At 37.4% G+C, this 16,697-nt stretch overlaps 1 protein-coding gene across 1 annotated transcript in view; it reads right to left on the bottom strand.

The window, feature by feature from the left end:
- Nucleotides 1-4,127: 4,127 nt before the first annotated feature.
- Nucleotides 4,128-16,697, bottom strand: part of LOC120531177 (transmembrane protein 41A-B-like) — a 55,628-nt gene continuing 43,058 nt past the window's right edge. Inside the window, exons 3-5 of the mRNA XM_039756344.1 lie at nucleotides 12,927-13,088; nucleotides 10,922-11,060; nucleotides 4,128-5,385 (exon numbers count right to left, since the gene is read on the bottom strand). Of these exons, the coding sequence (XP_039612278.1) occupies nucleotides 5,168-5,385; nucleotides 10,922-11,060; nucleotides 12,927-13,088 (519 nt within the window). The 3' untranslated portion in view covers nucleotides 4,128-5,167. The remainder of the gene's footprint in view (nucleotides 5,386-10,921; nucleotides 11,061-12,926; nucleotides 13,089-16,697) is intronic.

Here is a 16,697-nt window from a genome sequence, read left to right as displayed (position 1 = left end):
AACAGTAAAACACAATTAAAGCTATGAATGGTGCAACTTTCAATTATGTTAACTTTTTCTCATTGAGTAATTTTACTCACACGGTTTTCTATAAGCACAGATAGAAGAAGCATCCTTTTGAAAAATGACAATTACACTGCAAATCAGTCGAATTCTGTCTTCCTCCTGCACATAACATAGCTGAAATCCAAATGCCAGGGCTCCATATAGATATTCATGGATGTTCAACGTCATCTTACCAGAGGTCAAGGAGAGCAAGAACACCGTCTGGCAGCAAAGGGAGCAAATTACTGCCATAACAGGGGATTGCTGGTCACTATAAGTGTATTCACTTTTACATGCTAGGAGCTACACAGTAAAATTATATAACAGATATGACGTCCACCGCAAGCGTTAAAGATATTTGTGATCTGCATGCGAAAGTGTATTGAAAAAACAAAGGATCAGCCAAACGTCTTGCAAGCAGCCCCTCCAATCCATCAATCACTAGCAAGATGAGGCTGAAGCCCAAAATATTGAACTTCATTTATTTTGGCTTATTTTACTCTTTCACTCTGCTTCACATACCTGGCAGGTTAAGATTTGTTGTCTGAAAAGCCTTCATGGACATGTTAAACTCTCCTCCATCTCCTCTAACCTGAGGTAGAAGTAAATTAAGGCACTTCTTTTAAGTAAACCATTACTTCATGGTGTTATCAAACAAATACACAACTCTTGGTTATAAACTAGCTATTTCTTTCTATACAGCAGTTCAAACTGAAATATCTGTATTTTTACTGACAAAATATTTTGTATGAGACGCACCATAAAAAAGCTTTTCAAAACAAGACCTTCAGGAATACAGAAAGAAAGCACAAAAACACAATATTACAATTAAGGTTTGAGGTTCAAACACTTGAAAGAGTTAAAAAAAATAAAAACTCTGTGCAGCATTGACTTTTAAAGTAATATTCGGCTTGTTTTCTCTTTCTGTTTGATAAATCTTGCCTAGTTCATTGATATTCATATACATATACATATGATTCTGGTAATCATATTACTAATATTATAGTATGTAAAAATAAAACCAAAGCTAAAGTCAATAGGCTATATGCACACGGCAGTGCTGATGTACTTTGTGAAATCTCAGCTGCCTCAGTCACTTCCACTGCCCACACTGCATTTGTTGAGAACGTTTCAGCATACAGCTAGATCTAGAGCTGAACATTGTTACGTACCTTGTGTTCAGCGTCCAGTAAATACAAGAAGGTACTTAGTTTTCATACACTTCCCTCTTTATGCAGAAACCTGATCTAAATGGATCATTGCTATCTGCTTTACAGTTAGTCCCCATACCCGAGTTTGTAGCTGGCATTTTAAAAAAGAGGTTTTTACAAGCCAGGGCCTGAGACAGGGTGGCGACTGTTGAAGAAGGGAGCGGTTCTTGTGCTGTATGAGTGGAACAATTTCTCCGTTCCATGTTCAAGAGTTGGGGTTTGTGAGAGGAGAAAGCGACCAACAGAGAATAAAACACAGGTAGACAGGAGGAGAAGGATGATAAAATCCTTCGGCTCCAGATCCAGCAGTAATAAAAACATGTCTCTCAGATAAGAAATCTTAGCACCGAGGAATCAAACTGAGACCGTAACAACGAAGCAGCGGTTTGGCATTCACCTGGCTCAGACAATGCAAGATGTCCAGCAGACACATGGCATGATGTAGGAAGCTCACATACATATTCACCTGGCCCTGAATAAACTTTAATGACTAATTATCGAAATTGTTTTTTTTAAAGACGCCTAATGAAAGTTCATAGCAGACAATGTTTTTACTATGCCCAGATCTTACCTTCATAATTGTGGATGTAGCTTGAAACACATAGTTCGAAGCCCTTCTCCTTTTTAGCTCCAAACATTTGGCGCAATGTTTGAATAATGCGACTTGCGTCATTTACCATAATTCAGGGCACGTCTTGAAGCGATTGGGTGAAAAACACCACACATAGCTAGTCCATTTTGATATCAGCACCGCAAGTGCAGATGCTGGCTGACAGGGAATGTGGAAGAGACTGTGCATATAGTCAATTGTGCTAAAAATTAGGCGATTTTTTTGCACATATTCTTCTCCCCCAAACAATAAAAATGCAGCTTGTGCTGAATGGGAGGTGTAATATTGATTAAAAAAATTCAGATTGTTTAGTAATATTCTGACATACAAACAGCAGAATTTTTATTTTATAATAAATATTAAGTTTTAATTTTTTTCACAAAGGCAGATCAGACTGCTAGCCTGTAAAGACTCTTTATTTCTCCCTGCAATGCTCGTGTTTTATGGAAACCCTGATGAATTTTTAAATGGTGTAAGCAGGAGGACACCCAGTCTGGATTATTTCTATTCCTTCCCTTTGCTGTGTTATCTCTTTATTCTTAACATGTGCCAATAAAAGTTCTTTCTGGTCATTTATAAAGCTTGTTCACCTAAATTAGGGTTAAATTAAGTAAAAGTACGTCATAAAATTAAAGTGCCATAGGTGGTATTCATGGAAGAGTCCAACTACAAACATGCCACACATAAAATAAAGAACAAACCATAAAGATTGTAATTATTCAAAACCAGAGCTTTCAGAGTGTACAGTATCATCTGATCAATCACATCCTTTTTTTTTTTTTTTTAATTTTTCTATCATAATGCAAGGACCAGTGCTTAGTGCTGCTGCCTCACACGTTCAGGGTCTTGGGTTCAAATCCCACCTCCTGTTGTCTTCTCTGCGGTGCTTACATGTTCTGCCTAAAACATGCAGGTTAGTTCATCGTTGCTTCTCAATTTACCTTTTGTGTGTGTGTGTGTGTGTGTGTGAGAGAGAGTTAGTGTGGCGGTGACTGGCAGTGTGCCCATAAAAAACTGGCACCACAACCTCGGTTAGTTCTGTCTCTAGTTGAAATAGGCAGGGATGCCCCCATCATCCCGAGCTGGACTAAGGAGGTTTGAGATGTTACTTATTTGGCATCCTTCAATGTTTTTGATATTGTTGATTCATGTAACACACACAGCCACTTATATTCATTTCATATTGCACTTAAAGCTGCATATGTATGCTAGCACATTGTTTGCACAGTGCAAGAAACAAAAGACATGAGGAAGAAGAAAAAAACAAAAACAAAGGCATACTGAATTCAACATACTGTAGTAGTAATAATAATATTAGCCTAGTGTTGAATTTGGGGATTTGGGGGGCTACACTCGCAACACAAGCATGGCACTTCAATGGCTGCAATTCAATTCTTTCTCCTTTTCTCTCCGAAAATCATTCAAGTTCAAGCATCATTTACTATGAGAACTTGATAGGTGCTGGTAATGTTTTCAGTAATGCCAGAGCTTTACTAACAGATTTGAAACATCAGGAAATTTCTCAGTGCGCCATTTTTGTTTTTTTTACTGGTCCTGAACACTCAGGTACATTTGCTAGCGGTTTTCAGCAGTCATCACATCGACATCACTTCAGTTACATTTTATCTTGAGATATATGTATATCATTTCCGAAGTATAACTTCCTCCTTGCATTACTCTATGTGCCATACATATGAAATCATACTAAAAGACAAGTTTAGTTGTATGTTGTGGAGGAAGTAGCAAGGAAGGGAAAACTTCTATTTCATTTAAATAACATTATGTTGTTTTAAAAAAAAACAGCAAATAAAATTACAAGATACTATAGCTTGGAATAAACATTAATTTAGATTATACTTTCCTAACTAAAATCAGATTTCTCTCTAAATCCAAACAAAAAGCAAAATTTAAAAGAATGAAAAATGTTTCTCCTCACCACCATATGAACAAACTGTTTTCTTTTTACATTAACATACTAGAAATTAGGCTTCTTAGCATTAGGAAGTACAATACGTGGCTTGTCATCCTGACTGTTATAATTACTGTCAATGTTCTAGTTAAGCAGTATCCATGCTGCCCACGACTTGGCTGTGTAAAATGTATGTGATATGTATGTGAAATCATAGAGTATGCAGGCTCATACAACATGCAAGACAGTAACATTTGTCAAAAGTAAATATTTTTTGCTGATGTGATATGTTAAACAATTGCTTTGTGTTCTTTTTTTAAAAAATGTTAGTTTTTGGAAAAATATTCAGCCCTGGGAGATAAGAAACAAAAAAAAAATTAGCCCTAAAAGAGTTAATAAGGAGTAAAAAATAATTTGAAGAAAAATGTACCAAGTGTTATTCACATCTCAGGTGTCCAAGTCACAAGATTCCGCCCACGATTACACAGATACCAGAAATTGAAGGAAAGTCTGTGGGGTACTTCAGTTTTCTTCTATTACACAAGCTAAGAGTGGTTAAAACAGCCATATTTGTGAATGCTGGAAAAGATGCAATGAAAGATGTTTGAGACAACAGCTTTGTAGTAATGGTGGATACGACTCCAATCGGAGCACTGACACTACAACAAATACATACTACACAGCAGTAATTCAGCATTGTTGCAGATCTTTGTTCATCTATTAAAAAAATACCAACTTCTTCTAATTATTTAAAAAAAAAACTTCAACTTAAACATTCTGCTGTCTGCATCTTGTTTTTTGAAACTTATGAAATTGTATAAATAGATTTCTATTATAAATATTACTGCAAAATTTAGTAAACTATAGATTGATACATTCAAATGTCCAAATTATTGCACACGAGAAAATTGAGGCCTTCAAGAACACTGTATAATCAAGAAAAGAATTAAATTCTTTAAACAAAAATAATTTATAGTGGATTTAAGCAAATCATACTAGTTTCAAAACTTTTACTTTCTTGAATATGACAAAATTCCAACAAATTGCTGGACTAGGAGAAGACTAACCTTATAAACGGTAGCTCGATTATAAATAGTGCTCTTAAAAGCAGTTTGACCTAAAATGCTTTTAAAAGGATCAACCAAACAAGATTTTGTACATAATTGGAAGTTCAAAACTTAAATTAAAGCTTAAAATTCAAGACACACTTTCAACCATCACATGGTCAAACACCTTGATAAAATAAAACCAAAACAAATACTGATAATACAGTGGAGAACCTACTAGGCCATACTGGCCCGATTCGCATTTTGAAAATTGTTCTTACACACTTGCTATAATTTAAGACACACTGTTTCAGTTTAAGACTTGGATAAATTAAAGCGAACATTATCATCTTTTTTTCTTATTCAGGTGACCATTTCTGTCCATTTCATCAAGCTTTAAATGTCCATGGCCATAATGTTTAATAAGAGCTCCAGGGATGAGAGCCATAAAAGCAATAGCTAAGAGCTGTAAAAGTGTACTCCAAGAGAAGATATCATCCAAAGAAGAGATTTCAGAGAGAATGGAGCCTGTTCGTACACAGATGAAGTTATATGGAATGAGTCCTGAAAAAATGAAAAAAATGCATTATTTAAGAAATATATCTGCTTAGATGGTGGTGGTGATGACATTACATTTAAAAAACACAGTAAAAGGGATATGGCCACAAATATTGGTACTCTTCTGTTTAAAAACAAAAAACAACACAATCTTACAGAACAAAATCTTTGCTTCTGATTCATGTTAGTTAAAATAAATAAATACATGATAATGATATGGACAAAAATATTGCTACCTTTAACCTAACATTTTGTAGCATAGCCTTTAGAAACTACAATTGCAATCAAGTGCTTTCTGTAGCTCAAAATGAGATTTCTACACTTCTTAACTTGTTGTCTGGCTCCCTCCTCTTGAGCAAACTGCACCACTCCTCATAAGTTTGATGGCTTCCTTCTGCCAACTGTGAGTGTCGGCGCTTTCCACAGATGTTCAGTAGGATCAGGACTTACTGCAGGCCACCTGAGAATGGTCTAATGTTTTTCGTCTCCTCAATTCATGGGTGCTTTTTGCAGTTTATTTCAGGTAATTATTCTGCTGAAGGACCCATGATCTACAACTGGAGACCAACCTTAACTGACACTGGTCTATGTATTTCAATCCACAATGCCCAAACAGTTTTTGGGTTTCACTGTGCCCCCTACAGATTCAAGGTGCCCAGTGCCACAGGCAGCAAAGCAACTCTAAAACGTGACGGAGCATCCAAAATGTTTCACGGTCGGGAGGATTTTCTTTTCTTTGAATGGTTTGTCTTGTTTTCTAAGACCACAGAGTTGGCGAGGTTTATCAAAAAGCCCAAATTTTATCTTGTCAGTCCAAATTCTAATACTCCCAAAAGCACTGTTTTTTGTTTTTTTTTGTTTCTGTCTTAGAAGTCAAGTCTTTATTGGTCTTCTAGCATGGACCCATTTTTATTTAGAAAGCAAATGTTGCATCAAGAGCTTAAAAATAATCAAGTATCCACTTCGAAATTTTCCTTGCTCCTTCATCCACCTTTCAGACAATACTTCTTCTCGGTCTCGAATCAATTTACTTTTTGGAGTTACGTTTAGGGACACTGGCTACCATCTGATGGAACTTAAACTTCTTGATAATATAGTCAGCATCAGCCATCAAAACATCAAGCTCTTTGGAGATGATGATCTTGTAGCTTTTACATTGACCTTGCTTGACTTCTACCTTCTTTCTTACCTCCTCGGGATGCTGTCTGCTTTTGTCTATCTTTTCAATGTTTAGTGTGATACAAACCAGATGAGTGAATGCTGTCTCCATTTAAACTGGCTGAAGGAGTGATTATAGGATTAAAGACAGCTATAGTACTAATTAAAAGAGATGTGTCTTCTTGGAGCATGTTGTGGATGGAGTAAACAGTCATCATTTTGCAAGTGCAAGCAATATATTGACATGCAAGCTGCAGTCTGCTGTGAAGAACTGTATATGAACTTGAACTTTTACATTCCTTTTTATACTCACAGAAGGTTTTACTCATTAAGCACAGCTCAGCATATTTCTTATTTTATACATGTATTGTGTCTAAGAATTATATGTCAAATCAACCAGTTTAGCGTATAATCATTAGCCAGAGAGGATGTGTCTCTGCCTCAGGAGGATTTAGTGGACAGAGATAGACAGACACAAACTGCTAAATAAAGTTTTTTTTTTTTCAAGCAAACCCATCAATCATTAGAACAATTAGCCAATTACTAGTGAATAACATCACAGGGTTATTAAACCCTACATGAGAATACTCCCATAAAGGACAAACTGCCCGATGATGAGCGATCAGAAAGACACCATCCAATTGGGCCTGAGAGATACCAATCATGTGTCAGCCTGACTTCTGAAATGCGATAAAACTCTTTCAAGGACACCACCTTGTACAGGGCCTACTCCTAGCACAGTTCTTTGGCTTTCATATCCCTATTGAAAGTTTCTTTCTTTTTTTTGCCTTATATCCAGATTTTGCTACTCATTAACTATTACTCGAATATCTTAATAAATTATGCTTTGACTGAACTATTAAAGTTTACTTGCACATCTTGGAAAGTAATAAAGTAAATACAAGGCACCTGGTGTTGGTAGATTGCCACTTCTTTCCCACAGGGTTGGTTAGCAGCTAAGAAGAGACACCTTCAATAGTGAGCAGATTTCAAAGAGTGATGTGCCTTGGTAAGTGGCCGTTGGTAAAGTGTATGAACATTCAGTGTCCCAGGGACAACCATCTGGTCTGCCCAGAGTTGGAGTCTGTCTATTTGGAGTACTGAAGAGTGACAGGGTGTGCAGGCATCAATCAATCAGTGTTTAAGTAGATACTATGTGCAGTGTTTAAGTAGATACTATGTGCATGTTTTCACATGTGTGTGTGTTGAATGAATGTGCTAAACTTCCATGAGCGTAAATCAATCCATAATGAACCTACAAAGTCCTACTTGTTCTATAATACAAATAAAGTACCTCTATTATACAATTATTTGTTGTCATTTTAAATAGTTCCAGTAATTCTGTGCCGTTTGAAATGTCTTTACAGCATAAGCAAGAATTTATTTCCTTTCACAGCTTTGTTCCGCTGCAAACCAAAGAAATGCATGCGTGCAGGAGAAATCTGAATACTTTTTAGGACGAATTATGCACTATTCAAATAAAATGCAAAGGGATCAATATTTTCAACCACATCTGTACACACATCACGGATAATTTTGGGGTTGTGGAATTCAAAACCCTACTTTCCTAATTCACAGCATTTCTTCTGTAGTAGACTACTTGTTCTGCTATTCTGCCCTTTTGCATTAGTTTGTTAATATTGCTCAGTATACACTACATACAGATACTAATACATTGTTTTCTGTTACTTTAAACAGGTAATAAGAGATACTTTTGTTATTTAATTTGACATGTTAACCAGTAAAATATTTGTTGTCTGTGCTTTTAATATACCATTGCAAAGAATTCAAGAAAAACTGACAGTAAAATGATATATTTAATGCTTTGCTAAGGAAAAATAGTCAATATTTTCATGTGTGTAATGCTAGCTTCAGATGATTGTCCAGAAGAGCCCAAATATGTGAAGAGTGCCCAAACAACAACACAACACAAAACAAAAGATTTGGAGGAAAGAAGAATGAATTCTCTCTCCTGTTCAGTCAAGAAAATCCGTCTTATGCATCCCCAGAAACTGCTTAATCTAATTCAGGATTGTGGGTATCTACAGCCTCTCCTAGTAGCACTCGACAAATGAAAATGATTGAAATGTCAAAACAATGTTTACAGTTAGCTACCATGAAAACATTGTATATTGGATTTATAAAACCTGCGTATGCACATTTCCACTCAAACTACCACGTATAAATCACACTCACCTTGTAAATATGCATTTGTGAGTGTGCCTTGAACTTCGCCCCAAAATATAAATATACAGAGCATGCTAATCAACCTCATACATATGCAATTACGATACTGCAGAACTTCACTGGCTACTACAGCAGCGCCTCCCTTTTGACACGAGACCCTGCAACCTACATTCAAGAGAATCTGGTTGTGTTTCGCAACTGAGAGAGCAAGATCATGCGCAGCATTATAGTGCCTCTCCTCTGTGTTCTGGGGGTCCAGGAATGATGTAAGGTGTCAGTGTCTGAGCAGGTAGCCACTATCACCTGGAACATGTAATGACATGATTGCTGATACAATGAGTATAAAAACTGAAGGTTTAGCCAGTTACTTTACCAACAAGCCAGCCACAACGTACAGCACCATCATGTTTGTCAAAGCTACTTTGCCTCAAAATACAGTGCATCCGGAAAGTATTCACAGCGCATCACTTTTCCCACATTTTGTTATTTTACAGCCTTATTCCAAAATGGACTAAATTCATTTTTTTCCTCAGAATTCTACACACAACACCCCATACTGACAACATGAAAAAAAGTTTACTTGAGATTTTTGCAAATTTATTAAAAATAAAAAAATTGAGAAATCACATGTACATAAGTATTCACAGCCTTTGCCATGAAGCTCAGAATTGAGCTCAGGTGCATCCTGTTTCCTCTGATCATCCTTGAGATGTTTCTGCAGCTTAATTGGAGTCCACCTGTGGTAAATTCAGTTGATTGGACATGATTTGGAAAGGCACACACCTGTCTATATAAGGTCCCACAGTTGACAGTTCATGTCAGAGCACAAACCAAGCATGAAGTCAAAGGAACTGTCTGTAGACCTCCGAGACAGGATTGTCGCGAGGCACAAATCTGGGGAAGTGAATACTGTGAATACTTTCCAGATGCACTGTAAATCACTTACAGGCTGACCCTGGCCACTGAGACACAATTATTGCCAGTCACATCGGATGACCTGTTCATTAATAGAATGTCACTGCTGACAGATAACAAAAGCAGCTTCATTCTCACTAGGTGCCCTTATTACAATATGAGTGCAGTAAAGTGTTAGGCAAGGAGCAACGGACATGGTTGCAAATTTACTCTTTATGTTGGCAAATTTTTTTTTTGTGTGTATGTATATCCACACCTCACCTAATGGATGTAGTGCCTTGCCGAAGTTTGGTTGATTAATGGTTTTTAGTGTAGCAGGCAAGATGGAGTGAAGCTTGACCTTTTGGCCACTTCCATGAATTGCTTCAGAGAAAATATGTAGCATTGGCCCTTTCAAGTGCACATCATATTCATCAGTTTGAGGTGTAATATATTTGTCATGTCAACACACATGATATAATATTTGCAATTTCCTGTTGTCATTTCTAGGTTTCTCTGAAATGTTGCGTACACATGGGATAGTTACTGTAAATATACGCGTTTTCTTGTCAAATTTTCTTTTATAAATCCTGACACTTACAAGGGAAGTTGCGTACACACATTTCAAGTCTCCTTTTGTGCATACACAAGCTTTATAAATGAGGCCCATCTGGATTCAGGTCTGTTAATCATCTGGTTGATAAATATTCAGTAGCACGTACCAAAATTCATTCTAGAGTTCTATGGAGAAGTTGACTCCGCTGGCCAAATTGTATATTTTGTTGATATTTGCATCAAGAGATATCTGACAGGAAACAAAACTAAAATAATGGCTTTTTAATAAAAAATATTAATGTACTGTTACAATTTATTTGAGGAACTGAAAAAATGTAAACAATTAAAAGTGTAAATTTGGCAGTTTCAAAAGTTAGGGCACCTTAATACTTAGTAATACACAGTTCTTGTAAAAATCACAGCATTCAGACATTTTTTTTTGTCAGCTAGGAGTCTGTCAGTTCTTGTTTTGGATTTTTTTCCCCATTCTTCCTAAAAGTTTGCTTCCTGCTGTGATATATTCTTGGACCATGGTATGCATGGCACATTTAACATCTACCCAAACTTTCTCATGAATTGTAGACTGAGTTACACTTATATGACCTATTAAGTAGAACATTTAAAAAATACTTTCAAATTATTTTGTAGGGATAGATCCACAGAAGCAATCATTTCCTTTGGATACTACTAAAAATATTTTCGGTCCTAATGTTAACTGTCTTTATTGTCAAGGTCTAAAAAGACTTACCAATGAGGACAGAGAAGAAGAACACAGATATGGGGATATTTAAGATAGGCGAGGTCACATTCAGGAACCAGTTGGGAGTCATAGGGAAGAAGCGCAGGAACAAAAGGAAGAAGAAGAGACTGCTCTGGTTTTCCTCCACCTGTTTAGCAAAAGAGATATGCAAATATCATACACCAAAGAATGCTAAACACAGAAAGAAGACAACAGTTTACAAAAACAATTTCAAGGTTATTTTAGAATATGTTTTTTATTGACTCACACATGTTTAGACTAATTCTAAGGTAACTGAAATTTACTTGAAAATCAATGGCTTATTAAAACCATTTCTATGCAAATGATGACACATACTGTTGTGCTTGAAAGTTTATGAACCCTTTAAAATTTTTTTAATTTCTGCATAAAAATGACCTAAAACATCATCAGATTTTCACTCAAGTCCTAAAAGAAAGTAGATAAAAAGAAACCAGTTAAACAAATGAGGCAAAAATATTATACTTGGTCATTTATTTATTGAGGAAAATGATCGAATATTACAGAATATTTGTGAGTGGTAGAAGTATGTGAACCTCTAGGATTAGCAGTGAGTTTGAAGGTGAAATTCGAGTCAGGTGTTTTCAATGAATGGGATGACAATCAGGTGTGAGTGGGAACCCTGTGTTATTTAAAGAACAGGGATCTATCAAAGCCTGCTCTTCACAACACATGTTTGTGGAAGTGTTTCATGGCACGAACAAAGGAGATTTCTGAGGACCTCAGAAAAAGAATTGTTGATGCTCATCAGGCTGGAAAAGGTTACAAAACCACCTCTAAAGACTTTGGACTCCACCACTCCACAGTCAGACAGATTGTGTACAAATGGAGGAAATTCAAGACCATTGTTACCCTCCCCAGCAGTGGTTGGCCAACAAAGATCACTCCAACAGCAAGGCATTTAATAGTCGGCGAGGTCACAAAGGACCCCAGAGTAACTTCTAAGCAACTGAAGGCCTCTCTCACATTGGCTAATGTTCATGTTCATGAGTCCACCATCAGGAGAACACTGAACAACAATGGTGTGCATGGCAGGGTTGCAAGGAGAAAGCCACTGCTCTCCAAAAAAAACATTGCTGCTCATCTGCAGTTTGCTAAAGATCACATGGACAAATCAGAAGGCTATTGGAAGAATGTTTTGTGGACGGATGAGACCAAAATAGAACATTTTGGTTTAAATGAAAAGCGTTATGTTTGGAGAAAGGCAAACACTGCAGCCCAGCATGAGATCCTTATCCCATCTGTGAAACATGGTGGTGGTAGTATCATGGTTTGGGCCTGTTTTGCTGCATCTGGGCCAGGATGGCTTCCCTTCATTGATGGAACAATGAATTCTAAATTATATCAGAGAATTCTAAAGGAAAATGTCAGGACATCTGTCCATGAACTGAATCTCAAGAGAAGGTGGGTCATGCAGCAACACAATGACCCTAAGCACACAAGTCGTTCTACCAAAGAATGGTTAAAGAAGAATAAAGTTAATGCTTTGGAATGGCCAAGTCAAAGTCCTGACCTTAATCCAATTGAAATGTTGTTGAAGGACCTGAAGCAAGCAGTTAATGTGAGGAAACCCACCAACATCCCACAGTTGAAGCTGTTCTGTATGGAGGGACGGGCTAAAATTCCTCCAAGCCAGTGTGCAGGAATGATCAAAAGTTACCAGAAACATTTAGTTGCAGTTACTGCTGCAAAGGGGGGTCACACCAGATACTGAAAGCAAAGGTTCACATACTTCTGCCACTCACAAATATGTAATATTCGATCACTTTCCTTAATAAATAAATGACCAAGTATAATATTTTTGTCTCATTTGTTTAACTGGTTTCTCTTTATCTACTTTTAAGATTTGAGTGAAAATCTGATGATGTTTTAGGTCATATTTTTGCAGAAATATAGAAAATTCCTAAGGGTTCACAAATTTTCAAACACAACTGTAATCCATACAGTGTTACTTATATTTATTCTATAGGCTCACCTTTCTTTGTAGCATGGCTACTTTCTCTGGGAATATCCTCACAATGTGCTGCTTACCAAAGGTTTTGGAAAGTAAGTAACAGAAGGTTGAACCAACAGTTGTCAGGATGCAGGCTAAAAAAAGCCCTTGCCAGGGGCCAAACAATGCTCCTGCAAGCATATTCTTTTAAAAAAAAAAAAAAAAAAGAATTAGAAGTCAGTAGAGCAAGCATTCATTTTGCTACTTCAGAGTTCTTATCCGCAAGACACTTAGCAAAAAAATGTTATATCTTTTCCAATACTGTGGATTAATCCATGTGCACTAACGTACCAAGTGTGGCTGAACATTTTAACTTGGTGGATAAATTTGAGTAGGTTAGAAAAGCATTAAAAATATGTGCCCTCTGTCCTACCAATAGAGCCAGTACATGTATAAAATCCTCCACAACAGGAACATGTCAATAATGTGCAAACACGTGTGATCCCCAAAATGAAATCGGTTCATCTATCTATACCCTTTGAATGTCCAGTCTACACACGTAGAGATGTTTGTATATTTGATCATTTTCTCTCTGACACCCAAGAATGTCATATACTAATTATATACCTAATGTACACATACTGATACAACATTAACAGATGTTCAGCCATAAAGTAAATTCCTCTATTTTTATTCCTCTGTCATTCATAAAAACAGACATATTATAATAATCAGCTTTATTTTAACAAGTATACAAATACTTTTATGATGTGTTTAATCTAAATATAGTGGTGCCTACATTAGACAATTAACCTGCCTTCTACATAAACATAACACAGGTTCTGACATGGTTACATACTGTGGTGGTGTGATCTATTACATATAATCTAAGAAATATTTGGCATGGCTTTATTTATGAGCTAGACAAAGCAAATGTGATACTAGTGTTTCAGGAGGCATGCTTCACTTTGTTGATAAGAAGAGCAGTGCGTTGATGTTTATCTAACCAACCCCAAGTCTTTAGGACTGACTCAGGATTAGGAATTTATGGTGAGAGGGATGGGAGATCAGCCCAGTTTGGCAAGGATGACTATGTTTGGACTGAAGTCTGTAAGCCATTACTTACAAGAAGGCAATAAACTGGCTAAACAAAGCAACTGGGGGATGAGTTGTATCTGAATTCTATTGATCTAAAGTATGGCTGTTTATGATTGGTTTTGAATTGGAGGCTATTCTGTGCTACAATGTCCCACTGGTTTGCGTTTTGTTGTACGAATGGCATAAAGTTGGTCACCTCGCCTTTACCATTACCATTTGGCCATGAAGAGAAGACCATGATGAAGATAACTTTCTTGAGAGCCATATTGAGAAGGGCATGTAGCCCATGAAGTCTAAGGACATCCCATTGCAGGTCAATAAATTGAGTCGAACGGTTTATGAAAAACGACAAAGACTGCAAAGAAACTCTGCTGATATTTGTGTTTGTGTTTGATGAAAACCCTCAGTGCTAGGATGTGGCCGATATTAGAATACTTAGGCATAAAACCAGACTGCTCCAGTTGCTGGGTGTTGCGCAAGTGATTAAGGATCCTACTGAGGATTACTCTAGCGAGAACCTAACCCGACTCCTACAGCAGTTTTCTCCCCCTGTAGATGCCACAATCCTGGCGATCACCCTTCCCTTTCCAGATAGGGACGACAAGTCCCATGTGCCAGTCAGCGGAGATGATGCCCGTCTCCCACATGGAAGCAAAGATTGCTTATAATGCCAGGACGACAGCCTTACCACCAGCCTGGAGAAGTTCACCCCAGATACCACAGATCCTTGCAGCCTTCCCTACTCTTAGCTGGTTCACCACCCATCCAATCTCAAGAGAGACTGGGTTGTTCACAGCTAATTGGAGGATCAGCCTCAAGAACCATGAGCCCAGAGATGTCCAATGTCATAGCCAGAGGAACAGCTGTTCAAAGTAGCCAGCACAGTGGGTCACAACTGCAGCGTCATCTGTTCCATTCCTGCCCTGACTGTGACTCAATAAGAATCAGATTTGGATGCTTCGATTCCCCTGTAAGCAGAACGTGGGTCACTAGACTATAGATGGTGTGTCACTTGCTCACAGATTCCTTGAACAAATGCCTCCTTATCTGCCAACATATTACCTACTATCAATCAAAAAAGAATTTACAATTCAGAATGTAATGTAAAAGAATGTTCATTTACACAGTTAATACTTGGTTGGGGCTCCTTTACCACAAATTACTGCATGGAGGTGATCAGCTTGTGGCACTTCTAAGGTGTTATTAAACCCCAGGTTGCTTTGATAGCGACCTTCAGCTTATTTGTAGTTTTGGGTCAGGAGTGCGACATCTTCCTCTTGACAATACCGCCTAGATTATCTATGGCTGGCCAATCAAGCACAGTACTACCATGGTCAGAAAACCATTTGGTAGTAGTTTTGGCACTGTGGGAAGATGCTAAGTCCTGCTGTAAATGGAAATCTGCATCTCTATAAAGCTTCTCAGCAGATGGAAGAATGAAGTGCTCAAAAATCTCCTGGTTGACAGCTGCATCTCCTGGTAGACAGCTGTGTTGACTTTGGACTTGATAAAATACAATGGACCAACACCAGCAGATTTCACAGTGCCACAATCATCACAGACTGTCGACACTTCACACTGGACTTAAAACACCTTGGATTCTGTGCCTCTGCACTTCAATCATTCAAACAGTGCAATTGTATATTACAGTATTTATTTACTGGGTGTTTTTTTTTCCTTCTTCTTTACAGTAAGGATAACAAGGAGGCAGAACTTTGAACTCACAGGATGGGCATGCCTAATAGATAAGTGATATAAAACAGACAATTTAGTGAGAGGGTCTACTTCTTTTCCATCTGAGAATGGTATAAGCTGCTGTGAGGTTACTGCCTCCGGATAGGCTGTATAATATGTCACTTAAAGAGAAAGTGAAGACCATCTTAACACTTTTGCTGGTTGTCTACTTCATGTATTACTTGTGCCTATGTTTCTTATTACAGTCAGAATATACTGAACCGAAGAACGGTTTGCCTTCACTACCATTTTGATTGCAGTTCCTTGTTCTGGGAGTTAAAAGAGCTCACTACTAATACCAGATCAATGAAGGTGTGAGAAGATGTTCTCAGTAGAGTCTTTGCATAGTGTAGTCTTAGGTGAAATGGAACTATGTGAGCAAGGGTGTACCTTAATGACTGAAGCCCCAACTGTCCAGCTGGCATGATATACCTGACTGCCCTCGAGTCTGGTGAGCAGAAACGCAAACATAAAGATTTAATAGATAGTCTGTGCATGGTGTAGTCTTGAGTGAAATAGTACTATACTACCAGTCAAATGTTTCAGAACATCCCCATTTTTCCAGTTTTGGCTTGGCTTTTTTTTACAGTTTCTCTAAAGGAAAGATAGACCTTTATAACCAATAAAAAGTGTGTAGGTGCCGTCCTTTCTTTGTTAATTGCATTTTTCACCATTATGACAGCAAAATATTGTCCAAATAATGCCACAGGAGGGCATAGCACCACAGCTTGACTTTGCTTTTGTACAGACAGAGGTTTTGTAAGTAATCAACAAATGTTGGGACAACTGTAGGAATTGTTTGCATCAACTTTTGAGACTTCATTTTCATTGCTACAGAAAAGCTGTAAGATGTTAACTCACTACCTGTTCTCTTAAAATTGACTTTTTGCATAACAATGAAAACTACATTATTTTTCACTTCTTGTTAACCTACTTTTTTAAACCTCTGGCTGTTTACTGCGTACCTTTGAACCATTTCAG

The sequence above is a fragment of the Polypterus senegalus genome, chromosome 6, assembly GCF_016835505.1.
Source record: "Polypterus senegalus isolate Bchr_013 chromosome 6, ASM1683550v1, whole genome shotgun sequence".
NCBI lineage: Eukaryota > Metazoa > Chordata > Cladistia > Polypteriformes > Polypteridae > Polypterus > Polypterus senegalus.
Note: the sequence above shows the minus strand (reverse complement) of the source record. Positions and strands in the feature narration are given on the sequence as shown.